Raw genomic sequence first — 27,211 nt, forward strand, 5'->3', positions numbered from 1 at the left:
AGAGGAGCGGTTGCGCTCCGAGCGCGTGATCGTAGGGCGGGGTGTGGGTGTGTGACGAAAGTTGTGTAAGACACAAGACTGATAAGTCTGCCTGTGTCAATAACACACAGCCAGCTGCCTGGGCGACCAACCAGATCGTTGTGCCGCTGATGCGAGTCGGATACCAACCACAACGCTGGGTCGGGGACCGTTTGATCACAGAAATCCGGGGGTTTTTGGCAGCCGGCTAAGTATTTTTACGAGCGTCTGTCCATTGCGAACTGTTCCGTTGTCTGTTGTCGTTGCTGTTGTCGGCTTTGTTTACTTTTCAGGGTTGGTAGTTTCAGGGGAAGGGAGGAGAGGGGACGGGAGAGTGCCAACCACGAGGGCAGCTCAACCTCAACTCTCTTCTTCCGTCCGGGTTGCCAACTCGTCAATCACACAATGACACAATTGAGCTTGGATCTGGACTTTTTGGAGGCTGGGAACCTTTTAAGTTTCCTCCGCAGTGGATCCCTCCCCCAACTTCAGCGTGGTCTTGTGGGGTTCGGGCGCTACACCCTGGACCTGCATGGACGCCAACGCCAGGGGCACATTCCCCAGCCATCCTCACCGCATGCATCACGGAGGCATGACCGGAACCCAGGTCCCAACAAAGCTTGACTTCCAGGAACTAGTACCTGAAGAATGTCATTCCACTCCTCCGTACTCCGAACTTCCCGAATGCACCGTAGCACTCCGTATCCATATCCGTAATTTCTAGGATTCACCGTCATTGCTTGCGCACCTCTAAGTACTGTACCTGTAACCTTGCCCGTGCCCCAAAATGTATCCCTATCCCTCCCACCTTGCATGAAGTCCGCAACATGAGCCATGATGACCGTCGTGGAAAACTCCATAGGAATCACCTCCCGTGACAAAAACAAGACCACCATCCCTATCGCCTCTTAGCAGCAGCAATTCCCCCCTCTACTCCTTGCCGTAATAGGCCGCCTGCATCGCCTTCTTCTCCTCCTCCACGCCGCCCTCAGACTCATCCAACTCTCCCCTCACGTGCGGCTTGCCCGCCCAAAACTCCTCCCTCTCGCGCATCACCTCGTCGGCCCACCGCGCCACCTCCTCCAGCACGATCCCCGTCCGGACATACGCAAACTCGCCCAGGTCCAGCTTTCCCTGCCCGCGCTTCTCATATTCAACCATCTGCAGCAGCAGCTCCATCTTGTCAATGTCGTGCACGTATTGCGCCTCAAGGGTCTTGTTGTCTTCGTACTCCTGCCAGATGGCACGGATGTCGGCGCCGGCGCGGCCGCCATCGACCCCGCCGAGGAGTCTGTTGGTGATGTAGTCCATGGTTGCGGCCTCGCGGCGGTTCTTTTCGGATTTGGGCACCCCGTCCACGGGCGTGATGTCGCCGACGAGCGATTCGGCCATGTCGTGGATCAGGCACATCTTGATGCACTTGGAGAGGTCGAGGCGGGAGGTCAGGGAGGAGGGCGCGAGCATGCTGATCATGGACATGCGGTACATGTGGTCCGAGATGGATTCGCCTCTGTGAGGGGGCAAGTCAGCAAGTCAGAAGGATAGACCTAGAGTTATAAGTTGAGAAGGCCACACTCACCGCTCAATATTAAACCTCCGCCATCCCTCGCGCTTGGTGGTCTTGAGGCGCTCCAGGAGATGGAAATATGGAACGGGCGAGCTCGTCCCCTCGGCAGGCTTCCCCGTCGGGATGGTCTCGAGAACATTGTCCACCGTCCATGGGTTCAGTGTTGGTCCGAGGTTGGGCACAACGCTGACATCGGGTATCTCAGCGGCGTGACCGTTGGTGGTGGGAGCTGTTGGAGACATATTGGCGATGAACGGCAAGGATGCGGGGGGAGGGGGGGGCCAGAGAAGGACGTCGGACGGGATGGCGACGGGAGAGAGGCCTTTAAGAGGCAACGAGCGGCAGCAAGCTGTGTGGGAAAGTTGTTGTTTGTTGGGAAAAAGGAAAACAGGGAGCAAACATCGAAGAAAAGTGATTCACAAGACACCGACACAGGAACCTGGAAGTGGTGACCGCTATCGCAAGCCCCACTTGGACACCTAGACACTTGGACAGGGGTCTGCTGCCAACAGGGCGGACTGGAAGCCTGCGGCTGTCATCAACATCGAAGACCCAGAATGTCGGGTGCAATGAGGCCCGAAATCCAGCAGGTTGTCACATCAGTTCCGTCACCAGACATCTGCCATGATTTTATTTTGTATGTACTTTTGCAGAGTTTCAATCAGGTACTTGTGAATATCCGAAAGTACCGGTATAAACCTGGAAATCCCCCCTTGAACTTCTCTGGTTTGTTGACTATAGGGGAGCCTTCCAGGGGTACTTCTAGGGTCAACATTTCTACACCGCAGGATCTGGGCAAACATTTGGCCGCAGAGTACCCCGGACCTAAGCCAAGGGGCCTGATGAGTTGTCCCGCCCGAGGTTGATCCAATGTTCACTTGAATGCGCTTTTACCGGAGGGTCCCTGGTGGTACTCCATCTTCTCGCGTGGTGGTGATCCCTTCGCTGCTTGAGGTGGGGCAGTCCGACGTCATCGCGCATGGGAAATTGGCTACCAACAGCACCCGGCACGACAGTCCTCTGCGTGCTAGTCTTGCATAGGCTGGGCTTTTCAAAATAGTACCTGACGGAGTACAAGTCTTTAGTCATGATGTCACTTCTGGGCATTGTTTTGCTTGGTGTTGCATGTCTCAGGTACGGTACCCGAGCCCTGGCGCCGGCACCATCTCCCCGGCTGTAGATTTTCAGTTCAGATCATCATCTGGTTTCCCATGGTGTTACGGAACACCCAGATGTCAATCTGTGCTTTCTGATGTACATACACTAGTTTCCTGGGCAATCTTGTGTCGTATCTTGCTGTTTAAACACTTTGACTTACGCCAGATGGCTGTTCTCCATCTCCAGACAACGGAAACCTTGTAGTGTCAACAGATCTCAAATTCTCTCTTCCACAGACCCCTCTAAGTCCTCTGTACCTACTTATGAACAACCGTTTTCATAAATTTCTTCCATTCAGAGCAGATCCATGCCAGCTACCAGTTCCCGTTGCACAACCTGAAAGTGACATTGTCCGATCTTTGTCCAGTGGACCCCTGTTCTCTAACGGCACGGATGCAGCCGCAGCCTCGCTGTCAGCTGCTTCTTGGCACATCTGCTGCCCCTGGCACAACGGTTCCCACCTCTTCTTGTGAATTTCGGCCCAGGAAATGAACCTCTAATAACCTAAGGTGCACAAGAACCTCTTGCAAAGCTCCTTTTTGCGTCCACAATGACCTCCTCCCCAACCGTCGAGTCCAAACGACGTCTTTGTACATGATTGAGTCCCCATGACCCGGCCGCAGCCGATTTCGACGCCGCTTCCCCTACCCCCTTAATACTATTCCTACAACCCGTCCTCGACCATGGCACCCTCATTCAAGCCCAACCGCATCACCTCCTACCTCAGGCCACGCCGAGGAGTCTCCTCCGTACCCATCACCCGCTGGGCTGCGCGACTCGCCGTCCTCTTCTTCATCTGGACCATCATCCAGGCCCATCTCATCTACTACCGCATCGCCGGCGCCGACCGGGCCGCTCGCAGCCAAACCAAGCTCGTCGAACCCCGCCGCATCTACATTGCCAGCCTGCACTGGAACAACGAAAAGATCCTGCGCTCGGAATGGAACAGGCGCCTGCTCGAGCTAGTGAAGCGCTTCCAGCCGGGGAACGTGTTTGTGAGCATCTACGAGAGCGGGAGCTGGGACGACACCAAGGGCGCCCTGCGCGAGCTGGACCAGGCGCTGGACGATGTCGGGGTGCCGCATAAGCTGGTGTTGGATAAGGAGACGCATAGGGATCTGATCGAGGGACCGCCGGCCAAGGAGGGGTGGATTACGCTGCCGGATGGCAAGAAGATGCCCAGGCGGATTCCGTACCTTTCTAGGTTGAGGAATCTGTCGTTGCAGCCGCTGTTGGAGATGGCGGAGAACGGGACGACGTTTGATTACGTCCTGTTTTTGGGAGATGTTGTCTATGCTGTATGGACCTCCTTTTCCTTTGGTTTCTGGAAGCACTGCCCAGCTAATTCTCTTGAAGGTGGACGACGTCATCACCCTCCTGCAAACTAACAAGGGCCGTTATGCCGCCGCCTGCTCCCTCGACTTCAGCAAACCGCCCTACTTCTACGACACGTTTGCCCTGCGCGACGTCCAAGGCCACGAGCGCGCCACGCTGACCTGGCCGTACTTCCGCGCTGCAAAGTCGAGGAGGGCAATGATCAACGCCGAACCGGTGCCGGTGGCGAGTTGTTGGAACGGAATTGGTACTGTCTCTCCTTCCGCCCATATATCCTTTAATTTCCCCTTGAACCCTTCGCGCTAACACGTTTCCCAACCTTTCAGTCGCCATGCCGGCGCAATCCTTCCTCGGCATCTCGGGCCTCCGCTTCCGCGGCATCCCCGACTCCCTCGCCGTCTCGCACCTCGAAGCGTCCGAATGCTGCCTCATCCACGCCGACAACCCGGCCTCCTCCTCGCGCGGGGTCTTCCTCAACCCGGCCGTCCGCGTCGGCTACAACCGCGCCGCCTTCGACGCCGTCCAGCCCGCCTCCCCGGCCGCGAGCTGGGTTTCCCTCTGGGGGATTTGGTCGGGCTTGTGGAAGAACAGGTTGGCGAGGTGGTTGACCACGCCGTGGTTTGAGGAGCGCGAGGTGAGGGGCAGGATCGAGGCGTGGAAGAGGGAGGGGGAAAAGTTGAAAGAGAAGGCGGAGGAGGGGGATGTGTATAGGTATGATGGACCGGGTGTGAAGGAGGAGGTGGAGGTGAGGGAGGAGAAGGGAGGGTTCTGTGTGATTGATGAGATGCAGGTGTTGGTGCATAATGGGTGGAAGCATGTATAGAGGTGTGACTCTTTGGTTCTGATGCTGGGGGAAGTTTGGCATGTTGAGAATATACCCATAGAATAGATCGTCCAGGCGGTTTCCCTCGTTGTGACTCCATATCTTGTTCAATCTTCATCTCGCATAGGTATGTGTTTGAACATGACTGTCTCACTTGACAGCATCAGTCGTTTCCGAGCCCTAGAGACAAAACTCTCCAAGTCTATCTATCAATGTTCCGTTGGACAGATGACGCACAGGAACCCGTTTGTGAGATGTTGGTATAGGTTCCCGGTCCATGCCGTCGGGACTACCCCCTCCTTCCCATGGAGCTCCCAGGCCTACAAAAACAACTAATTAGAAGGGCATTCCCGATACCATCGAATATCTCGCGTGTGTCAAGCACGAACACATGCACTGTGTACAGAGAAACCGATGAAATCTGCCGCCCGGACCAGCCGTCGGTGACACAAGCGCCAGGCGTGCATTTGAAGAACCCCAGGTCCTGCAGAAGCGATGTGATTTCGCATGGCGTGTGTCTTGGGGGACGTAAGACGGACAAGGCAAGTCCATTTTTTTTAGAAAAAAAAAAATCACTTGAACAGACCAAGGTAAAGAAGTGAGCATATCGGGGGGTTGGCAGACGAATCTGTCGTCTACGGAGTAGATCAAGTAGCTCGACAGTCGAAGACATACCCACTACCTAGTCTAATCCTTGGAACTTGGTGTCATGAGAAGTCCAGGCTAGGTACCTAAGCCTTGACTATGTGTTCGAGAACTCTGGAGGATGATTTTCAGCGCATGCTTCTTGTGCCAACATGAAGTTGGAGACTAAAACGGAGCATTTGTCCAAGCGATGAAGAACGGACTTCCCTTCGCAAGCCGTGAACCACATGGCTAGGAACTGGGGACGACATCGATACAAGCAGCAGCTTCAACACCGCCATGTCGGGCTTCCGACCTCTCCTGGACTTCGTCAAGTTGAGCGACCAACGCCGGTGGACGTTGACGGCTTTGGCAAGTAGGAGTATTTTGGCGTGATCGGGGAGCAGTCGAGACGGTCACTGCTGTCTCTTGGGCCTCAGTTCTGAGGCTATGATGGCTATCTGGTAGTCAGTGGTTGGCCGGGCGAAACAATCCTATCGCGTGAGCGTTACGTTTCTCCTCCCTCTTTGACCAGACAACACCCCACAGCATTGGATCATTGACAGCACACGTATGTTGCTATTTAGGGAACACCATGATGTGTGAGACACTCAGCCAACCCGAACCCATATGCACTTCTTCTGGACAGATCTAGAGCAGATCTGGTGAGAGCCGGGGCGGTTTGCCGTTTAACCTTCTTTCCCTAACCCGCGGTGGCGTCGGCGGGGTGTGGCTGCGCTGAACCACCCGCCCACCGAGGCTCGGAAGACGAGATCTTGCGCCATCAGACACCAGACACCAACACGAGACTTGGACCTCAAAGAAAGGGCGCGAGAAACGAAAACGATACGAACCCTGGTGGAATGACAATGACTCTATGTTTTCAGTCCAGAATATCCAGTGAAAACAATTTTGCGAGAAGAAACCATCAACATCCTCTTGCCACAAACCTGGGCGTTGTGTACGAGTCAGTTACCAGGAACGGCCAGCCGGGCAGTGCCGTGGCTGAGGGGCTCGGTTCTCCGGGTTTGGGTGTCTCCGTTTGTTCATGCAGATCTGTTCGTCCGGGCTCGCGACGATCTAATTCAGGAGGGGCGATATCCCCGAGACCGCTTGTCTCGGGACTTTGGCGGAGGAGTACGAGGCACTGTGCTCTGATGACGTGAGACAGGTCTCTCTCAATAATCGTGCTTTTTTTTCTGTTGCTGCACATGTCAGTATCAACACCACAGGAGGAATCATGAGGGTTGAGATGAAGTTAAGGTTGATTGCGAGTCCTCTGAGACATCGCTTCAGGATTGTGTCTGTGTGGCATCGTCCTATTGCAAAACCCCGGCGTAGTTCGAAGTTTCTCATACTCGTTCCTCGCGGCAGCATGTGATACCAGTGTAGATACTCTGATGTTGAGATGATATTCCAATTCCAATCCCGCAACCTGTCTAGAACCTCCAATGTTTACCAACCTCACCCCAAGAACCCGGCCAGAGACTCACCACCATGAAACACCATATATATTACATCTGAATGACCAATGCATTGAGTCGACCCCGAGCCATCACCTCTTCCACACAGCACAGAAAACAAGTTATATCCAAAATGGGATACACGAAAGTTGAAAGCCCCGTCGAACCGTAACCCCCTTTCTCCCTGAGCAAGAATTTATATCCTCGCTCCTTATCCCGTATCCCTAGGTATCTCTCATTCTACCCTTGCCAACGGGACAATCGGGACCTGCTTCTCCACGTCGCCCTCTCCAAACCGCTGGATGAACTTATACAACCACGCCGCGAACTTCACCGCCGGCTCGTCCACCGCCCTCGTCACCACGTCCGCCACCCACAGCGTGAACGGCAGCATAATGAGATTGACCGCCAGGAAATTCAGCTCCAATCCGAGAGGCCCGACCTTGGGCAGCGGGAACCGGTTCACCCAATGCCAAATCGGCTGGGCATGGTCGTCCTGGTTCCGGTGCCACCCAACGGCAAAGTACAGGCGGTCGCCGACCGTGGCCAGGATGGGACCGTGGACGAGGTACAACGCAAAAGAGACGCGGCCGAGGAACTGGCAGAAGCGCGACTCGAGGAAGCGGCGGAACCAGCGCAGGCGGCCCGCGCAGAGCACGATCAGGTTGCCCGCGACGAAGAGGTAGAACCACTTGTAGTCGAACACGGCCTGCGGCTTGAGGTACGACAGCCAGTACCAGCCCGGGTTGGCGCGCAGGTCCTCAATCTTTTGCGACGCGCTCGGCACGCCGCCAAAGTACAGGCCCGTAACAAAGGCGAGGTACAGGAGCGTGCCCTGGTAGGGCTCGAGGTTGCGCAGCCAGCGCGGGAAGTAGGCGTTGGGCTTGCCCTCGGCCACGCGGCGGGCGAGAAGGTCCAGGTCGGCGTGCAGCATGCCGGCCGTGAAGAGGGCGCAGTAGTAGGCGTCGACGACGTAGAGGAAGTACCAGGTCAGGATGACCAGGGACAAAAGCCGGGCTTTGTGGGTGGCGCGGGCCAGGGCGATGCAGGCCGTGAAGGTGACGATAGAGCCGCGCATCTCGAAGGGGATGGACCAGAGATGGGCGTTGTAGGTGACCCACAGCCAGCCGTCTTTGAAGAGGAAGCTGAAGTTTTTGAACTCGATGTACCAGTTCCATATCTCCTCAGCGAGGGTGGACTTGATTTCGTAGTGCGGATTGAAGACGCCAAAGATGTTCCAGAGACAAACGGTGACAAAGGTGACGACAATGAGGGGGATGAAGAGCCGGAACCAGCGCCGGAAGAAGGCTGAAGCCAAGTTGTCGAATAGCTTGAGATACTCGCCGTCGTGGATCAAGGACAGCGGCTTGACGGACAGCACGTAGCCCGAGATAACATAGAAGATGGCGACGGCCATGTGGCCGCCGATGAAGAAGTTTCGCACGAAGGGTAGCGAAATGAAGTAGTGCTGGCCATTCCATCCGAAAGCGTTCTCGAGATGGAGGTTGTACATGGAATGCGCCCATTGCTCATGATGCTGGACGTAGACCAGGAAGGCGGCGAACCCGCGGAGGCCGTCGAGGTAGGCCGTGGGCCGGAGCTTGCGCTCACCCTCGGAGCCGGAGCTCCGGGGCCAGAGAATGTTCCGCAACCAGCGGAGAGTGGCGGATTTCATGGCGACGACGAGGGAGGCTCGAGGAGTCAAGAGCCTCGCGCCATGCAGAGAGTCCGGAGGCGTGGAGAGGTCTTAGTAGTATGAGAAGAACGCGGTGTTGGTGAGGCTCCTCCTGTCTGACGGGAGTTCCCTAAGGTGACGTTGCGTGTGTCGTGGACCCTAAGGTATGTATGTACCTAGCCTAGCCGGGGTATCGGGCCACTGGATGACAGGAACAGGGTAAAAAAACAGACGGTGTGTTCTTGGTTAATGGCCAAGCTGAGCCTCCTTCAACTCTAATAATATTGGATGGTGTGTCTTCAGTCAAACGAATGGCTTTTCGTAAATTCGCCGTCTGGTGAGCTGGTGAACCTGTTTGTGAGGCTGAGAAGGCCTCCTGACGTCTCTCCTGAGTCTCTGCAAAGGATGGTGGCCAGGCCAGAAGGAGTGAGAGGGAACCGGCAGCCAGCAAAGCCAACGAGCGAATCGTCAATAACCAGTGCAATGCAGACGATATGTGCCAAGCGGCCAAAAAGATAGGAGTACAGCAGCCCAAGAGGTTGCGTAACGGTGCCCCCCAGGGCTGAAACTGAGAATCCGAAAGGACAGGAAAAAACAAATCCACAAGATAATTTTTTTTCTTCAGATGAGATTTACTGAGACAAGGAACAACCAGGAACAACACAACCGTCGCTCCCGCCACGCAGGATCTCGGGATGCCGACGCTCTCACGATCCTGACTCGCATCTCGTTTTGTATGAGAGCATGATTTTTCAGGTCCAGGCACGCCCTAAGAACCCACCAAAGCCGTTTCTGTGAACTTTCCTCCGTATCCGCCGATCCGACCCTCCTGTTCAAAGTGCCCCTGGTTGACATCCTCAACAGGGCAATGCCAAGGGCCCCAATGTCACCAAGGGAAAATGACTGCAATCTGGGGTCGAGTCAGCAACCTGGATGACGGCGACGATGCATGGAACAAACAACAATCTACGGTAACATCCACAGTCGCCAACTCCGTCGCCGTTCGCCGTTGATGGTTTTCTGGTCTCGGTCGATCTGCAGGTCGAGATGAAGACAAGCGCAGCACAGTGCACCTCGACGCAAACGACATCCGAAGGGCTGTGCACTCTTTTTTTCTCCTGATCGTGGCATGTGGGTTTTGGGGCATCTGAAAGCCCAGGCCAGGTCGTCCACCTCAGCCAGGGGCGGGAACCGGGTCGACTTGGCCCCGTCCAGCCCCTTTTCCCGAGGCCACGCATGGAGCAGCCGCGTCGAGCCACAGCGGCGGATGGCTGTGTTCGCCTTCTGTGGACAGCAGCAGCGTGTCGTCCCTCGGCCGTTCCACAGTGTCCAACCATCCATGCGGTCCATGTGGGGGGCGCGACCCCTATTTCGCTTGGTGGACCTGGCAGTGGTCCCGGCTCCTCCCACTGGTCCGATGGGACGCTCACTCCCAGGCCAGGCATTGAACAGCGGCTGGCGTGTGCGCGATTGGCTGGCTGCTCGAATGCTTGAACGGCGGAGAAGCCCAAGCTGCGAGTTGCGGTGCTGCGGAATTTCCATCCAGTTTCTGTTCCAAGCATCGACCTTCAGGGGCCGTTGCATGGTCTCGATGGTTTGCCACGAAAAACGGAGGATTGTTCGGGAATCTCCTGTGTAAGCAACGGTCAAGCAGGCTGAGAGACACGGTGAACTGCAGTGCCCAGCGACTTCTCTTTGTCTCGGAGAAAATTAGAACAACAGACAAAAAAGGTTGGCTGCATGTTGGGCACAGCCAGCGAAGCACCTCATCCCCATTGTGATCCATCCGCCAGAAGTGAAAACAAACCAGAAAACCAGCAGAAACCAGACGGCAGCCGCCAACTTCCAACTTTCTCACACCGTGCCGTTTTCTGGCAAGACGCACATGGCCGTGTCCTGTCCAATCGCCCAAGACCCAGTCCTTGCTTTGGCCAAGCGCACCTAAAGAGATGCATCCCGACCAAAAATGGCAGGGCGCCGAGCCAATCATAGAGCGCCGACACAGAGCCACCCCGGGAGGGATCAGAGTGAGGGAAGGAGGTCTCGAGACCGCTACCTTGGTGTGGGTACCTAGATTTTACTTTAGGGGGGAGCCCCATAGCCGGGGAGACAGTCTTGATGTGTTTGGGCCTTCTCTTTTCTCCCGCTCTTCTCTCACCACCACTTTCTCTTCTCCTCTCTCTCTCTTCCATCCCCCCTTTTTTCCCGACCTCTGCCACTACCACCAACACCACAGCGAGTCGAGACAGGAGAGCTCTGTATCTCCTTTTCTTCTTCATGCCCTTCGTTTCTTGCTTATCGTTGTCTCGTACCTAATTTATTTATTCTTCCGACTCGTCAAGAAATTGATGCCGCTCGCTTTTTCCACTCAGGAGCACCACCGGGAATAACCACGAGTAGCACCAGCAGCAACACCAGTACCAATTACTTCGCTATATCAGGCAGAGTCTAACGGTTCTCTATACGTCTTTTCTCTTCTCGCCTGCCCGGCATGATCGCCAAACTCGGCACGCCGCTGGGGGCGCCGTCCCTCGCGGCCGCGGCGCAATTCAGGAACCGGCTGCCAACGCAGTTCCGGAGATCCCTGCCCGTCTATCTCGCGGCAGTGTGCCTAATCATCTTCGTCTTCAACCTCAACATTTTCCAAGGCAGCCACCGCACGCCGGTCAGCCGTGTCACCGTGTCGGGCGTCGTCATGCCCCCTGCCCAGCGGCCCGAGTTCCCCCGCAAGATCTGGCAGACGTGGAAGGTCAACCCGCTGCGTTTCGAGGAGCGTGATCTCAACACGGCCCGCACCTGGCTCGCCAAGAACCCGGATTACCGCTATGAGGTGCTCACCGACGACAACGACATGCGCTATGTCGAGTGGCATTTCGGTCCCAACGGCTTCAACCGCCCGGACATTGTCCAGTTCTACCGCGACGTCAAGGCCGCCATTGTCAAGGCTGATCTTCTCCGCTATCTGATCATGTACGCCGAGGGCGGTGTCTACGCCGATATCGACGTCGAGGCTCTCAAGCCCGTGTCCAAGTTCATCCCCGATCGCTACAACGAGAAGGACATTGACATGGTCGTCGGCGTTGAGATTGATGAGCCCGATTGGAAGGACCACCCCATTCTGGGCCCCAAGTCTCGTTCCTTCTGCCAGTGGACCTTCATGTGCAAGCCCCAGCTCCCCGTCATGATGCGTCTGATTGAGCGTATCATGTCCTGGCTCAACGGCGTCGCCAAGGAGCAGGGTGTTCCTCTCTCCGAAGTCGACCTCGATTTCGACCAGATCATCTCCGGTACCGGCCCTTCTGCTTTCACTGAGGCCATCATGGCTGAGATGGAGCTGCACAAGGAGGACCCCAACCTTAAGATCGACTGGGATCTGTTCCACGACCTGCAGGAGTCGAGGGTTGTTTCTCGCGTCCTCGTCCTGACTGTCGAGGCCTTCGCTGCCGGCCAGGGCCACTCCGACTCGGGCAACCACGAGGCCCGTGCCGCTCTCGTCCGCCACCACTACCACGCCTCCAACTGGCCCAGCCGTCACCCGCGCTACAGCCACCCGGCCTACGGTGAGGTCGAGCGCTGCAACTGGAACGACGAGTGCGTCAAGGAGTGGGACAAGAACGTCGAGGCCTTCAGCAAGCTCTCGGAGGAGGAGAAGAAGAAGATCATTGAGCAGAAGCAGCGCGAGCGTGAGGAGGCCGAGAGGAAGAGGCAAGAAGAGGAGGAGAAGAGGAGGAAGCAGAAGGAGGCCGCCGAGAAGAAGAAGAAGGAGGCCGAGGAGGCTGAGAGGAAGAAGAAGGAAGAGGAGGAGGCCAAGAGGAAGGCGGAGGAGAAGAAGAAGCAGGAGGAGCAGGCCAAGAACGAAGAGGAGCAAAAGAAGGAGAAGAAGTCGGGGTGGTTCTCATGAGCGACAATCACCACTGGCTCGGCGTTCTCTCTTCAACTCTTAACCTTCCTGATCATGACAAATTTAATAAGGGGCATGGTCTCATACAAAGAGGAGGCGTCGCGGCGTCACGACACACATGGGAGAGATGGATGACCAAAAGACACGAACGACATTCCGGACTCGGCGCGGCGGCGTGGATTGCGATTTGGATGGAGAGAGCAAGACGGGTTTTCTGGTTGCATGCATTACATCCTTTGTCCTTATTTCTGTTGTCGTTTTCCTAGGTGTACATATTTATCCCACCATTTACCTGCTTTACCTACCTGAACCTACCTCCCCTCTCCCTTTCCCTTTCCTGGAACAAGACCGCGGCGACGGCGTTTTCAAGCACCGGGTGTCGTGTGGGGGGAAGAGACGAGTAACAGCTATGACAATCTCGTGTTTAAGCGGATGCGGTTGTTGGGGCGTTGGCTGGTTGCAGGCGGCGGCGCTGCCTAGATGGTGGCCAAGCTGAACCTGGGGTTTGGATCGGATCGGATTGGATCGGATTTGGACTGGATATGGTGGAAGTGGGCGTGAATGTTAGATTACATAGTTAATTTATAACCATTTCGACATGAAGAAGCTCATGGAATTTTGGTGGCTATTTGGTGATTGTGTCGTTGCATGCCGAGAACACGATCGAAGGCTGGTGGTAATGAAATTGAAATCGGGAGACGGGAGGTTGAAGAGACTACCATACACGCCACGCCATGGAAGATTGGGGAAGAGATGAGAAAAATGACAGGATGGCGCGGGAGATGGGGATAAAATAATCTCAGACAAGTCGTGCTCGTCCTCTTCTCCCAAGCTCATGCCAGCCGCATCCTGTGTTCGAGCTCACAGATTGTTCCGAATCCCGTCTCCTCCAAGACACACCCTGTGACATCAACGGCGCCATGTTCCGCCGATCTTGGGCGGGCTTCCCGCCCATCCAAGACATCCCGCCAACCCCACGGCACAATGCCGCGCGTGTCACTGTCGTCAGGGTCCCGACGTCATGTTCCAGACATGCCGACTGCCGACTACCGACAGGAGGGGCGGGTAGATAGTACAAGTATCTAAGGTGCGACTGAATACGAACAGGAAGTACATACCCAAGAATGGTATAACAACTATAATGACGACGTCATGGCTACCACGTGGACTTGGCATAACGCCGGGAGTGTCACCGTTGCACGACGTCAGGTGCGGACAGGAGACGAGCATGCAGAAGTTCGGAGTTCGGAACAGTACCGAGTCTCTGCAGGAACAATGACAACAACGGTGTTTTCCTGTGACCCAACGGGCCACAAGTGATTTGCAGATCTGTGACATGAGATGGGAAGTTTTACAGCAGCGATGGTGGAGGAATTGGTGGTTGGTGATGCGCTGATCGGTATGATCGCCCGGCTTGTCAAGCGTGAAGTGCCGTGGTCATAACAGAGGGATGTGTATAATCCAAGGACACACTTCCCACAGTCCGGAGAGGAAAGGTATATATCAACCCGTTCGTTGATACTCCTCATCTCCGTTGAGGTTGTGGGAGTCTCTCTCTCTAGACCGACTGTTTCGATCATTCTTCCTTGCAACGAAGTCCTGGGGACTGTTCACTTCGCACCGGCTGGCCGATTTTATTTTCCGTGTACTTTACTCCACCATTTTTTTATCGTTTGTTTACGTTGGTCAAAATGCAGAGCAAGACTCTCGCCGTCCTCGCCCTCGCGGCCCTCGCCCAAGCCCGCTTCGGCCAAGAGGGCCTCATCCAACCCATCATCCAGGGCCTGAGCAACTTCGGCCCCCCGGGTGCCGCCGGCACTCTGGCCGGTAGGACTACCCAGGTGCTGCTTGCCGGCGCCAATGCTTGCGACAAGGTGAGCCAGAACACATCTCATCAACCCCTCCCGTCCGAACTGGAGGGATATTAGAGTACTTAAGGTAGCTAACCCCCATCCTCCTCCTCAGCTCAAACTCGCCGACGAAATCGTCGAAACCCTCGGCAACGACCCCCAAGTCATCGCCGGTGCCCAGGCCCTCGTGGCGGCGGAAAAGAACGTCAACCCCTTCGCGCAGGACCAGCCCACCCTGTGTGACGATCCGGGCCTGCCGGCGACCCCGGAGCTGCGCGGGATCGTGCCGCTGGTCGATCCTGCGTTTGAGGGCGCCGACGTGCAAAACGCAAACTCGGCACAGTCGCTGCAGAACCCCTTCAACGCGGACGGGCTGAGCGTCGCCGAGGTGAGCAGGCAGCAGGGGTTTGAGGTTTTTATTACCCAGGTTTAAGTAAGGGGTGGTGGTGTTGAGAGGAAGGATATGGGGTGGATGTTGTGGTTGTAGGTAGGGAGGTAATAATAAGAAGCAATCTGGGGACTTGTTTTACCATCAGAATGTGTGATGAACGGGGCCTAAAAGATTGAATAAACATTGCCCGAATCAATCAAGCCAACCAAGTACTGGGATCAAAAACCCAAGTTGCCACGAATGTTGATGGCGGTGTGATGGTGAGTTGAGACAAGGTCCTCACCATTTTGCAGACAGACACCAATTTCTCCGAGGAAGATGAGAGGCATGAGTGATGAAAACGAAAAAGTGACAAAAAGCTCACCACCCAGCCCTACTCCCGCGCCGGTCGAGTAGAGGTGGAATGGTTACGAGAAACCCCCGAGATGGTTTTTGCTCCGACGCGTCTGGGGGTCGAACCCAGGACGTTTTCGATTTACGGCGTGGGCGTTCCTGGCGAATCTAGGGCCTCCTCTCAATACCGCTCGGCCACACTCGGGTATGTGGCCATTGAGAGGAGGCTTGTTGGAGAGGACGCCCAGTGCAAGGACTTATATTCCCCCGATGCCAGGAGGGGGACATGAGCAAGGAACAACATTCTCCCCCAAAACGAGACGCGACGCGACAGCAGCAGAAACATGAAAGTGAATTCTGGTATATCTCAGACAAACACAGAGGCCCATAACGCCCCTCTGCCCTCCCATCTATGCACATGGACAGAGTATGCAAGCCACATCCTCATCTCTTCCGCCTCTCTTCCATCCGCAGCCTTAGTTGAGCACCTCCTGCTGCCTCCCATGCAATGCTTCAAACTCCTTGCTAAACGGCTGGTCAATATACCCGACTGGCGACTTGGGCAGGAAGAAGGTCGACCGGTTGTACGGGTTCAACTCGATGCCCTCGCGGATGCGGAACGGCAGGTCGGGGTTCGAGATCCAGTACCTCCCAAAGACACCCACCACCGGCTTGTCCTTGTACTGCTCATCCACCACACGCCTCGCTTCCTTCGGCGTCAGCCCGCCGGCCACCAGAAATGGCCCATCCCAGAGCTCGACAGCAAAATCCAAACTCCTCTCGATATCCTCCTCCTCCGCCGTCACCCCCAGCTCCGTCCTCTCCCTAATCATATGCAGATACGCCAGCCCCAGCCCGTTCAGCTCCTTAATGAGGTAACTAAACGTCGGAATCGGATCCTCCATCCTCATCCCCTGGAACCTACTCCACGGGCTCAGCCTGATCGCCGTCCTCTCGGCACCGACGGCATCCACCACGGCCTTGACCACCTCCAGCGCAAACCTCGCCCGCTTTTCCACGCTCCCGCCATACTCGTCTGTCCGCTTGTTGCACGTGTCCTGCAAAAACTGATCGATCAGGTACCCGTTCGCCCCGTGCACCTCGACGCCGTCGAATCCAGCCTCTTCCACCGCCAACTTCGCCGCGGCCGCGTACTCGCCGATCCGCGCCTTGATCTCCTCCACCGTCATCTCCTTGGGCACCGGTGCGTTCGGGTCGTCCGGGTTCTTGACCGCGCTGGAGCTGTGCACAGCAAACCCCTCCCGCGCGGCGATCTCGGGCTTGGCCACGCGGCCGAGGGACCACAGCTGGCAGAAGATGAAGCCGCCCTTGGCGTGCACGGCGTCGGTGACGCGCTTCCAGGCCGCGGCTTGTTCTGAGTTCCAGATCCCCGGGACGTTGTCGTATCCGCCGGCGGTGGGGGAGATGAAGGTTGCTTCGGTGACGAGGAGGGTGCCGGGGAGAGAGGCGGCACGTTGGGAGTAGTAGGTCTGGACGAGAGGGATGAGGGGGACGTGATCGTCGTCGGCCCGGTAGCGGGTGAGAGGGGCCAGAGCGAGGCGGTGGCCGAGGGTTATGCGCGGGGTGAGTTTGAGGGGTTGGAAGAGGCGGGATTCGGAGGCCATGGTTGTGGTTGTTGATCTTGTTGTGGTGGCGGTTGTGGTAGTGATGGATGTGGTAGTGGTAGGTGGATGTGTGTAAGTGATGAGGGGATCGATTGAGATGGACTTAAAGTGAATAAACTTTGTGTCTTGACCAAGACGGCCCAATGGGATGATTTACGATGGATTAGCTTCTTGGATTGGACTGATTGCAACAAAAGAGCGTCGGAAAGAGTGTCGGATGTGAGGTCCCTTTATGCATCCGAGCCGGCAATGAGGTGCTTTGTCATGATGGTGGTGTCAGGGGCAGTCAGGAACATTAATAACGGCACGTGGCTTATAAATCAGCGATTGGAACCGTCCAAGGATGCATGGTTCTTCACGTATCCATCTCCTGTTTGACTAAGTTTTGCTTGTATCCACCACTTTGCCGCAATAGTTGATTGAGGATGTCCTGCTTGGCTCCGGAGCCTGTGTTACAGTTCCCCACTTGGTCCGTGACGTCTGCGGCGAGAATCACCAGATCGGAATTGACTCGGCATGTTCCGTGGAACATACATATGTCGTTGGTTGTACTTCTGTGAGATGGCTGTGATGGGTAAATAAGAAGTATCCGGCTACTTGCTTGGCTTGATAAGGCTGAATAATCCTCTCGTCTTACTGTTTGATGGATGTTGTGCTGTGTCTTACATGCTGCATGTGCCACGGCAGAACCAAGAGATGGCTGCTTCTGGAGAGTCTGTTGATCACCAATCACTCTGAATGTTGGATGATTGCGCAATCATGGAATTAGAAATGTGATTCTATCCATTTCGTCCTGCCAAGGGCGGGGTGATGGTTGAGGTATCGGAGGGACTTGGTGCTCCTGTTGTGGTTGCTCAGGAGACCTCAGCATTTGTTTACTTTGAGTCTACCCCTTTTACCCTTCCACACAACTCACATGAATCATGGTATTGAACTTGAATAATTAAAGCGGACCATAAAGATCATGAAACAGAATAGTGCTTATCATTTCTTCACCGCAAGGAAACAAAAAAAACGCCTGTTTGATCTGGTTTCTTGTCTAAGATGAATGATGTTTGGCAACTTGGGATCGCTCATGAGGAACACTGCCCTGAAATTCTCAGACCGAGTCGTTAGGAAGGAACTCATAAAAAGAGACTCGCTGCCGTTGGACACCATGAGGCTTCATGTCAGACATGTAGGAGTTTAAGCCAGCATGGCGTAGACAACTTCCTCTCCTGGGCCTCAACTTGGCTTGTGCGAGCGGTCGACCAGCGCCGATGCTTGCAAAAGCTACTGCAAACGTGAAGTCCCGAATTTGGTGCCCCTCGGCCAATCTTTTACCCTCGCTGCCCGTCAAAAATTGGTGTTTGGGTTCTTTGAACTTGTGGTTCACCACCCCTCGTCCACAACTTTTCTTCTACCCAAAAGATCGAAAACCTCTTCCGCGACTATCGACTTCGCGACTTCGCAATTCCGCGATCCGCGACTTATTTTGCTCTCAACAACCATTGGCAGTCTTCGAGACAGCCCACGAGATCGGCAATGGACCCGCGCAGTATGAATCACCACCTCTTTTCAGTTCGAGCACTGCGCTGACCACTAAGCACAGACAACAGCGATGATGAGAGCTCCGCGAGGGCGGACCAGGCCCGCCAGTATGCCCAGCGGGCCTTTGCCCCAATCCGAACCGCGGATCTGGAGAAGCGCTACTCAAAATGGTCGAGTAAAGTCAAATTTGAACTTGAACAAGACCCGCCGCCATTTGAGAGTGACTCCTCAGCCGAGGACATCGAGGACGACAAGAAGAGCAACACCAAAACCGCCAACAGCGACCCTGGAAAGACCGATAACAAAACTGACAGCATGCCAGCTCGAGACTTCTCGGCCATAGAGCGCACTCCGAGCTTGGAGGCGAGGCTCAACCAGGCCATTCTCTCTGCTGTCGGCCTGAGGAGGCTCGAGGAGCGTCATCGACGCTCCGACGACCGTACCGCCAAATCCTGCCCGCATACCAAGGTGCCCTCAACCGTCAAGTATCCTCCGGGTTTGACCAACATCCGCAGTGTCCAGGATTTCTTCAACGAGTGGGATGAGGAGAGTATTATGGGCACCCTCACGGACGACGATGTTGTAGATAAATGGTACATACATGTTTTGTCAACTCAGTTTTCTTGGTCCTTCAAAGTCGCTTTGCTGACCAGGTTCCCCTCCAAATCCAGGCAGCTCATCTGGGACATCTTGGGCAGCGACCCCAATATGATGAAGGGGGGCGAGCAGTTTGGGAACTTCATGAAGATGCTGGTCGACTGTGTCAAGCTGAGTCGCCCGGTCGGTTTTACGGGCCCGATCTGCGGCAATCCGGCCTGCCGCGAGTTCGGTCATACATTGGCTGTGTGCCCCAAGCCGACCAATATGGAGCATGGCGATATGCTCGGTTGCTTCTTTTGCAACACGGTCGACCATGATGCCGATGACTGGTTAGTCATTACCCTCTCCGATCAGCATAGTCGCCATTCACCACCACCACCGACCGACCAACCAACTCTGACCACCTCTGTTTCACAGCGCCATGATGAATACCGTCACCCCTGAGGTCTTGGTCACCCATCTCATTACCAACCGCTGCGGCATGCCTCCCTGGGCAACCCGTGTTGACTGGGTCAAGCTGGCCATCAAGAACTGGGACGTTGTCAACTTCAACTGCCTCCCTCTGACCCGCGACTACGTCAAGAAGATGTACATCCCCCAGAAGGGCTGGGACCTCTACTACAGCGGCGGCCTGTCCGTTGACCCGACGACCAACGAGCCGAACATCCTCTTCCCCAACTCCGGCACCAACTCCCCGACCGGGCCGCCCGCGCCTTTCTTCGTCGACCCCCTCTTCGCCAAAAACACCGGCGTCCAGCTCCTCAAGAAGCTTTCCAAGCCGCTCTCCGCGGAGGAGCTCAAGCTGCCCGAGCGCAAGCGGCGCAAGCCGCTCATGGAGGCCGCGACGCACCTCTGCTACTGCGAGGCCAGCGAGGGCATCTTTGACCCGTCGGTGTTGGACAAATCCGACCACTTCGTCTTCCGCAACAAGACGCTGCGCCGGTACATTCCGGACATGCGCGCCAAGAAGGAGGACATGGAGGCCCTGGAGACGGTGCGCCTGTCGGAGCGCCAGAGGTTGGAGCGCGAGCTGGGCATCGTCCCCAAGAAGCAGCCCAAGATTGTCGACCCGGAGGAGAAGAAGAAAAAGAAGAAGGGCCGCCGGGCGATGAAGAAGGAGCGCGAGGTGGAGCTGCAGCGGGAGAAGGAGAAGAAGGAGATTGATGAGATTGTTGAGGCGGCTAAGAAGGGCACCACCGCAACCATTTCCACCACTGACGGTGATAGTGAGGAAAAGTATGGCTGGGAGCAGGGCCGGTGGATGGATCCCGACGAGGACACCGAACCCCTGCTGTCGGACCGCATGCTGGATCTCACGGACCAGGTTTGCGGTGTGTTTGACAAGCTCAAGGGCATCGTCAAGGATTGCAATGAGGAGATCGCTGCGATCAAGGCGAAGCACGCTGAGGAGCGCGCCCGCGAAGCCCAGGAAGTCCAGGAAAGTCAGGAGGGTCCAGATGGTCTGAAGCCCGCCCAAGAGGGCAAGGCTGCGCCCAACATGAAGGGGCAGGCCACCACCTCCAAGAAGAAGAAGTGAAGGCTCCGGTTTGAGCGTTGGTATATTCTTGCCTGATAATGGACATTCGGGCAGTTGGAGGTAGCGATTTGGACGGATGGATCTACCAGGTAAGTATCCCACCCATCTTTTCCACCCTTTCACGATGATGATGACAACAGAAGCTGACATGTGCACAAGCAGATGTCATGAACATGCGCACCTTGACAACCTACCTTGCATTCCCTTTGGCGTTATGGAAATGGCCTGCTCCTTCTCGACGGGTTGATGATAATTACCCCGGCTTGGAGTGGCTTTTTATGGCAGACACAGGGCTGGTTTGTACGGAATATGTTTGTGCTACTACTGGGACGCGCTGGTACACTGGGACGTAACGGACATTATGTCGGAGATACATTCCTGAGGAGGCTCAACCTGGGGCAATATCGACCTCGATGTATGCCGCGCCTGCGGCCAAAGATCGCCTTAGAGTCGTGGATAACCGAGAGCGTCGTTGGGAGAACATTTCTCCCCCATAGCTAGTTAGTACCTAGTAATCGAGAGCTTCTGACACACAGCTGAACAAGAGAACTTGTGACTGAACAACGCAGGTTGTAGATCATTCTACTCACTCAGCATACACTGAACTCCTCTCGGATCTTCGATTAACGGAATGCTCCCCGACATTCCATAGTTAGTTCGAACACGGTCTCGATCTCGATCTCGATCCCCCAACCGGGCAGACAAAACCCATCACCACCACCATCGCAACCCCCACACAACACCCACCATTCATACCCGGTAACCAAAAAGATAGGTTCCTCCAACTGCCCTCCGCCCGGGCAGTGTTTCCACATGACACGATCGTGATGAACACTCAAATGACACGATCTAAACGGCGTAGTACTACACCAGCGGCAGCCCCCACGCAACGGCCCATCACGAACACGGCCGCAGCTGGAGCCCATAGGTCTCCATCGCCCCGGTGACACCCAAACATCACAACATCCAGGAAAACCAAAAGACCGGCTTTTTTTTTCTCCGTACCCGACCTGGACAAATCCAGGAACCAAATTCATCATCAAAGCATGTAAGCAGATACTTACCATTGCATAAGTGGACAGTGAGCATAAGGTCCTTCGCCAGCCCCATCACAGTCCCAAACCGGCGCAACCCACGGATCCGCCATAGCCGGTACCGGCACGCTGGACCGTTCCCAACCGCCATCACCGAGAGAAACCAACAACACCAATGAACCGATCACACATCACGCAAAACCCACCAGATCACGCAAAACAAGGCACACACGCTAAGGGGCGGGTGAGATGGTAAGGTAGATAAGCGGGTCTAAATAAAGAAGCATAAAATTCCGATACTTACCTGGAAAACACCACAAGGTCAAAAAGAGTTGATCACAGGATTCAAACCTCTGCTACTCTGCCATCTCAAATCCCACGACTCGCTACAACGCGGAATAATTTCATCCTCATTCTCCGTCCATTGATACATCCCGACATACAAAAACGATGCTCAAAAATACCCAACGTACTAAGATTACATCTAAACCATGACGGCCAACACGTGGGGGTAGGGAGGAGTGCTCCTGACAACCCGCTGCGTAGCATCGGCAAAGCCAACACTGGTCGTGGTGGTGATCGATTCTATCGTACACCTCTGAAGAAGAGAAAAAACACAGAGCTCGAAAGAGAAGAAAAATAATAATCCAGGGAAGAAAACCGAAAGAATGTTGGTATACATCAAAAGTCATGTCATCATCGTAGCGTGTGTGTGCCGTAAATCACGTTCTCCTCAACTCCAACTCCTCTCCTCCCTGCGTAACTCACCGATTCAACCATACAAACCTGCCTAACCAATTCCCCTCGTCTCCTCAAAACCGGCTCATACACAACAGTTGGTATTACATTAGTACAAAAAGACGCTTGACTCGCGTGCTTGTAGGTGTCAGTATACAAGAGAGACAGAGAGAGAGCGACTGGGTGGGAAAAAGAGGGAAATAAACAGCGAGAGGCCAAAAATAATAGCGAAGGAACATCATCCAAACTTGGACGATAATGTGACCACATCAGATCCATCAGATCAGCTGATCAGAACCCCTCCCGCGGGCCATGATGGCCGCCAAACATTCCGTCACCTCCTGCCCCGTGTATGCCCCCCGCAGAGTGGAATGACCAGTCCACTTGGTCCGACATGCCGTGGACGTCCGCCGAGAGGGGCGATGCCTGGAATGGGCCCCGCTGTCCTGGGCCGGCCGTGTGGAATCCGTGGTGTTGTTGTGGAGCCCCCGTCACCGGATTGATAGCAACAGGCGACGGCTGGGCCACGAGATCGTCGGCATACGGTTTGCTACAGCTGGGACAGTACAGGTTGGCGCATTTCCCTGGAGGATGGGCTTCGACAAGCGTCTGGCTCGAGTCGCGGTTCTCGTCGCGGATCCAAGTCATGCTCGCAAGCGAAGAACGGGGTGTGCTGGATATGGTGAACCGGTTGGCGTGGAGCGATGCCGACTGTGGGCGGGCGTCCATCTCGCTCGGCATTCCCTCAGGCGATAACGATGCTGTCTGCTGTTCTGAGCCCAGATATGATTGCTGAACGTCCAGTGCGTTGGGATGGATAGGTGCGTAATGTGTCGGCGTCATGGCAGGATGCTGGAACACGTCCGTTGGGCTCGTGTAAGGCACATTATAGGCACCCGAAACGGCAACAGCGGTGTGGTCCCAGCCCGAGGTCGCGGGGTACTGTGGGCTCGGGTTGAGGCTCTGTGTGGTCGCCGGCTGCATGTTATGCACGGATTGACTGGGGAGGACAGGCGGTGACGGTCGCAAAACGCTACCCGTGACTCTCGGCTGGCCCTGAGGGGTTCGCGCTCGCTGTATCGGGACGGGAATCTGAGTCGGCGGCGGAGCCTTGGGCAGGATCTCAGGTCGCTTGATCCTCTTAGGCGGGGGGTTGGTGCGTCTCCGGTTCGCCGGGGGGCGCGCAACGGCCGGAGTGGTGGTTGCGCCTGGACTTTCGGAACCTGTCGACGCGGTGGTAGCGCCCATGCTTCCAGCGACGACAGTGGGAGTTGGGGCGGGTGAGGGTGGAAGCTGCGGGCTCGAGGCGTCGGACGTCGCTTGGCGGATGGCCGAGCTGGTAAACATTGAGAAGGTGCCAGATATCCGCTGCTCCCAGTCCTGGACAACCGTCTCGATCCAGTTGTAGATGGAGCTCATGCTCCGCTCAAGACCCTGGCGAATCTTAAGGTCGATGTCCATGGCATGAGTCGCGCCTTCGAGCACAAATCTGTACTGAAGGTCAAGGAGATCTTTAAGCGTAGTAAGGAACTTCTTGGACTCCGAAATGAAGTCGAAGACTTCCATGACGGGGACAAAGACTGCAAGGGTCAGAAATGTCTTCTTGTGGAATTCAAATGACGACAGACATACCTGGATCGGGAATGACCTGATCGGCTGGGAAGAGAAGCCTCCACAGCGAGTTCCAGTTGTCGATCTTGGCCTTGTGGCTCCTGGCCTCCAAAGAGGCGATGATCTTCTGAGTGATGCCGTCCTCAGGATCCGAACCGCCGCTGTCATACGAGACGCGGCAGACATCGGGCTGGCGGAGATGCGAGTCCAGAAGATTCTTAGAGGCAAACCCTTGGCAGCACCGCGGGCAGATGAAGGGACCAGCGTTCCTTTGGACTGGAGGATGGTGGGCACGAATGTGTTTTCTGGCTCACGGTCAGCATCATGATCCTGCAAATCGAGCGCCAATGACAAGGGGCAACCTACTTCAGTTGTGACATATCAGCAAAGGAGTGTGTTGCGCAAACGTAAAAGTCCCGCACATTGAATCGCAGGGGGTTGCGCTTTCGGTAAGGACAGCTGTAGTTGGTGATGCCCTTGGAGCTGTACGCCTGCGAAGCGGGCGACACATCCCGGTCGTCGTCTTCCTGACCATCACGGCCTCCAAGACCGTTGCCATCCTCACTACCGCCATCGGCCTTCCGCTTCCCCTTGCCGCCCTGGCCGGGCGGGAGTTGGTCGCTGCCCCCAGAGTTCGGGGTGCCACCATACCGAGGGGAAGGGGTGCCGTCGCCGCATGTGCCCTGAACATATCCCAGGCTTCCGCCTTGGGACGCGGTCCAGAGCTCCTGGAGGTAGCGGTAAGTGCAATCCCAAATTAAAAGCGGAGCTGGGCAGTCGTCCACGTCCTTCCCGAACGTGTTCCTCAGAACCCAGGACGAGATCTCGTTGACCATCTTGGTCTCGTCGTCTTCCTCCTCAACTTCCTCGCCATTGACGGATGGAGCTGCGGAAACATGGGCAACACGACCCGGGGGAACAAGTTGGGGAGTGCTAATCTTCTTCCTGGGCACGCGGTGATGATGGGGAACATCAGGGATAGGCACATCAAGGTCGTCCTCGTCATCCACTCCACGGATATCCCGAGACAGGCGGGACTCGGAGCGACTATACTCAGACTGAGTATTGACACAAGTGGTAGACGTGAGGATGGAGTCGATCGAGGCCATGCCTCGGCGGTGGTTGCGGAAGGAAGCATCGCTCCGGTCCGAGGATGCGGTGACCTTGCCCTGGGAGTCGATGAGGACCAGCTGGGGGCGGGAAGGCTTGGTCGACTCCGGGGTCATGGACTTGGGGCCGCCGGGGAAGCTGGCCATGGTCGGACTAGTCGGCGGGGTGGTGCCGGAGAGGGACAGGGCGTCGGAGGCAGTTGCCGGCGCACGCCGGGAGGCGGAGTCGGAGTCGATGTCGGCGGCTGCAGTCTCCCGCGGGTAGTCTGCATCCTTCCGAAGGCGATACGGGATGCGGAGGACGGTGTCGCCGCCGAGTTTCTGTGCGACACGCCGGGACGCAGGGGACCTGCCCCGCGTGCCGGCTTCCATCCTGGTGGCCGGCATGCCTGTCGGGGGTATTATAGTTTATGTCGAACCCGACTGACAACGGGAGGACCGGGAGACAAGCGCTCCACCGGCGTCAAGCGTTCAAGCGTTCAAGCGTCAGACGTCAGGTCAGTCAGTCAGAGTCGCGGGCCCCGGACGGCCTGCTTGACCTTGACCCGGTCCCCCGTCCCCGCTTGCTTGGGATATGATGACGACCCCCCTCGATCGTCGACGGGGGCTCCGAAGCCAGCAAGGTCCCGCCGATAGTCGGGACGATAGGGCTGAACAATGAATGAGAGTGATGAGTGAACACAATGCTATGCTTGCTCTGCTTGACTGAAGCGCCCGGCGGAGACGCGTGGACTGCAACGTGGGACCTTGTCGCGGGAGGTTAAATTTGCTTCATGCGAAGAGGGCGACAAACAAAACGAGCGACTGGAGAAACGAGTGACAAGACTTTGTAACGAGTGTGGATGAGTGCGAGTCGACGTGAGAGAGAGCGCAGCGTCGAGCGTCTAAGGACAGGAAGCGACGGGGATGTGTAATGAACGAAGGGCCACTCGCATAACAAAGGAGAGAGAATCGAGATTTGTTGGACTCGACTTGACAAAAACTCGACACGGCAAAGCACACTCGATCGACAAGCACTCAGAACAGGCCGCGGCTGCCCCCAATGCCTTGTCCGCGGCAACGGCAAGTGCGAACGACACAAAAGGTCAGCGACTGCCTGCTTCTTCAGAAAAGAATGTGCTTGTGCTCCCTTCGCTCTTTCCCTTCCTGCCTCCCCTGAGCAACCGCGACCGTGTTTTAATTTCCTGCAACCCCGATTGAGAAGCCGCAGCTCGTGGCGTGCTGGCCCAATAAAACAAGCGTCGGGCGGAACACGTTGATTGGTTCAGGGAGCCGTTCCTGAGTCCAGACATGTTTGGCCCGGCCGTCGCCCCGATACAGTGATGCCATGGCCAGCCATGGCTGGCCATCCTGCTAATCTGGGCGCGACGTTGCAGCATCCCAGGCCAAAACCAAGCCAAACAGAGCCAAGTGACAGCCAAAAGTGAGGGCAGTTGAGCAGTTGAGAATCGAGCCTGGCAGGCGAGCCAGTGTTTCCAAGCGCGATCTGATGTTTCGGACAGAGAGGGCCTTCCCTGACCTTGCAGATCGCTTGCTCGGCAGGTCCACCTCCCCGCTGTCCCCACCCCCGGCTGCTCTCTGGGCTTTTTGTCTTGACATCAACAATACCAAAAGAAGAAACCCAAGAGACACCGAGCCTTTCGCAACCAAACGCAACCAACATCACAGCGTGAACGTGAACCGCCGGTCCGAATCACCACAAGAACCGCGCTGCGCTACTGTTGCTCGTCACCGGCAGCTTCGGACCCAGAAGGACTTGCTCCATCCACCAGTTCTTGGGGCTTGGTGGTACTGGATGCTGCTCTCCCGGTATTTCACTGTCACTTCAACGGTGGCTCACTGCTCGCTCGTCCCCAGCCTCGTCTCTCTCTCTGCCGCTTTCTGCGACCGTTGTGCCGTTGTGCCGTTTTTCTGATGCTTGTCAGCTCATCAAACCAGGAACAGACAACAGCAACCACCGCGAACAACCAGGAAACCTGTCTCAGCCGCATTCCTCCGGTCTTCCTATCTGCCCCGGCCATCCCGTGTCCGCGGCCCCGTGACAGCAAGAGACGCAGGAGACGCACCATCTCGTCCCATGTTGACTGCTGTGTGTGTGTCTTGTGTGTTGCATCGCCATGTGCATCGAGGATCTGCTGCACTTGCTCCAGCACCGACCTGGTCTGCCATGGCTCCCACCTGATGGACGTTAGGAGAACCGCGCGGATGCCACGGATGGGGGCTCGAACCCAAACAGAAGAATCCACTACCGTGTCCATCCATCCATCCATCCATTCCACCCACCTGCAT

At 56.0% G+C, this 27,211-nt stretch overlaps 12 protein-coding genes across 12 annotated transcripts; 5 read left to right on the forward strand and 7 right to left on the reverse strand.

Moving 5' to 3' along the window:
• Positions 1-948: 948 nt before the first annotated feature.
• VTJ04DRAFT_5205 (uncharacterized protein) lies at positions 949-1,827 on the reverse strand (the record flags this gene model as incomplete). The annotated part of the gene is made up of 2 exons (XM_069363296.1): positions 949-1,528; positions 1,598-1,827. The coding sequence occupies 2 exons, from the start codon at positions 1,825-1,827 to the stop codon at positions 949-951; spliced, it is 810 nt and encodes a 269-aa protein (XP_069220156.1).
• A 1,599-nt stretch (positions 1,828-3,426) lies between these two features.
• On the forward strand, positions 3,427-4,901 carry VTJ04DRAFT_5206 (uncharacterized protein; the record flags this gene model as incomplete). The annotated part of the gene is made up of 3 exons (XM_069363297.1): positions 3,427-4,041; positions 4,100-4,325; positions 4,405-4,901. 3 exons carry the CDS (start codon positions 3,427-3,429, stop codon positions 4,899-4,901), a joined length of 1,338 nt encoding a protein of 445 aa, XP_069220157.1.
• Positions 4,902-7,223: 2,322 nt separating this feature from the next.
• VTJ04DRAFT_5207 (uncharacterized protein) lies at positions 7,224-8,663 on the reverse strand (the record flags this gene model as incomplete). The annotated part of the gene is made up of 1 exon (XM_069363298.1): positions 7,224-8,663. One exon carries the CDS (start codon positions 8,661-8,663, stop codon positions 7,224-7,226), a length of 1,440 nt encoding a protein of 479 aa, XP_069220158.1.
• Positions 8,664-10,548: 1,885 nt separating this feature from the next.
• On the forward strand, positions 10,549-11,115 carry VTJ04DRAFT_5208 (uncharacterized protein; the record flags this gene model as incomplete). The annotated part of the gene is made up of 2 exons (XM_069363299.1): positions 10,549-10,581; positions 10,900-11,115. 2 exons carry the CDS (start codon positions 10,549-10,551, stop codon positions 11,113-11,115), a joined length of 249 nt encoding a protein of 82 aa, XP_069220159.1.
• Positions 11,116-11,154: 39 nt separating this feature from the next.
• On the forward strand, positions 11,155-12,564 carry VTJ04DRAFT_5209 (uncharacterized protein; the record flags this gene model as incomplete). Its single annotated transcript, XM_069363300.1, has 1 exon — positions 11,155-12,564. The coding sequence occupies one exon, from the start codon at positions 11,155-11,157 to the stop codon at positions 12,562-12,564; it is 1,410 nt and encodes a 469-aa protein (XP_069220160.1).
• A 52-nt stretch (positions 12,565-12,616) lies between these two features.
• VTJ04DRAFT_5210 (uncharacterized protein) lies at positions 12,617-13,486 on the reverse strand (the record flags this gene model as incomplete). The annotated part of the gene is made up of 3 exons (XM_069363302.1): positions 12,617-12,826; positions 12,880-13,100; positions 13,465-13,486. 3 exons carry the CDS (start codon positions 13,484-13,486, stop codon positions 12,617-12,619), a joined length of 453 nt encoding a protein of 150 aa, XP_069220161.1.
• A 769-nt stretch (positions 13,487-14,255) lies between these two features.
• VTJ04DRAFT_5211 (uncharacterized protein) lies at positions 14,256-14,847 on the forward strand (the record flags this gene model as incomplete). Its single annotated transcript, XM_069363303.1, has 2 exons — positions 14,256-14,438; positions 14,530-14,847. 2 exons carry the CDS (start codon positions 14,256-14,258, stop codon positions 14,845-14,847), a joined length of 501 nt encoding a protein of 166 aa, XP_069220162.1.
• Positions 14,848-15,614: 767 nt separating this feature from the next.
• Positions 15,615-16,763, reverse strand: VTJ04DRAFT_5212 (uncharacterized protein; the record flags this gene model as incomplete). Its single annotated transcript, XM_069363304.1, has 1 exon — positions 15,615-16,763. One exon carries the CDS (start codon positions 16,761-16,763, stop codon positions 15,615-15,617), a length of 1,149 nt encoding a protein of 382 aa, XP_069220163.1.
• A 1,524-nt stretch (positions 16,764-18,287) lies between these two features.
• On the forward strand, positions 18,288-20,430 carry VTJ04DRAFT_5213 (uncharacterized protein; the record flags this gene model as incomplete). Its single annotated transcript, XM_069363305.1, has 4 exons — positions 18,288-18,300; positions 18,355-18,886; positions 18,965-19,222; positions 19,311-20,430. 4 exons carry the CDS (start codon positions 18,288-18,290, stop codon positions 20,428-20,430), a joined length of 1,923 nt encoding a protein of 640 aa, XP_069220164.1.
• Positions 20,431-22,160: 1,730 nt separating this feature from the next.
• VTJ04DRAFT_5214 (uncharacterized protein) lies at positions 22,161-22,472 on the reverse strand (the record flags this gene model as incomplete). Its single annotated transcript, XM_069363306.1, has 1 exon — positions 22,161-22,472. The coding sequence occupies one exon, from the start codon at positions 22,470-22,472 to the stop codon at positions 22,161-22,163; it is 312 nt and encodes a 103-aa protein (XP_069220165.1).
• A 21-nt stretch (positions 22,473-22,493) lies between these two features.
• On the reverse strand, positions 22,494-25,294 carry VTJ04DRAFT_5215 (uncharacterized protein; the record flags this gene model as incomplete). The annotated part of the gene is made up of 3 exons (XM_069363307.1): positions 22,494-23,782; positions 23,835-24,118; positions 24,180-25,294. 3 exons carry the CDS (start codon positions 25,292-25,294, stop codon positions 22,494-22,496), a joined length of 2,688 nt encoding a protein of 895 aa, XP_069220166.1.
• A 130-nt stretch (positions 25,295-25,424) lies between these two features.
• VTJ04DRAFT_5216 (uncharacterized protein) lies at positions 25,425-25,857 on the reverse strand (the record flags this gene model as incomplete). Its single annotated transcript, XM_069363308.1, has 2 exons — positions 25,425-25,654; positions 25,842-25,857. The coding sequence occupies 2 exons, from the start codon at positions 25,855-25,857 to the stop codon at positions 25,425-25,427; spliced, it is 246 nt and encodes an 81-aa protein (XP_069220167.1).
• Positions 25,858-27,211: the final 1,354 nt, after the last annotated feature.

This window comes from Mycothermus thermophilus (assembly GCF_041956435.1).
Source record: "Mycothermus thermophilus strain CBS 625.91 unplaced genomic scaffold VTJ04scaffold_3, whole genome shotgun sequence".
NCBI lineage: Eukaryota > Fungi > Ascomycota > Sordariomycetes > Sordariales > Chaetomiaceae > Mycothermus > Mycothermus thermophilus.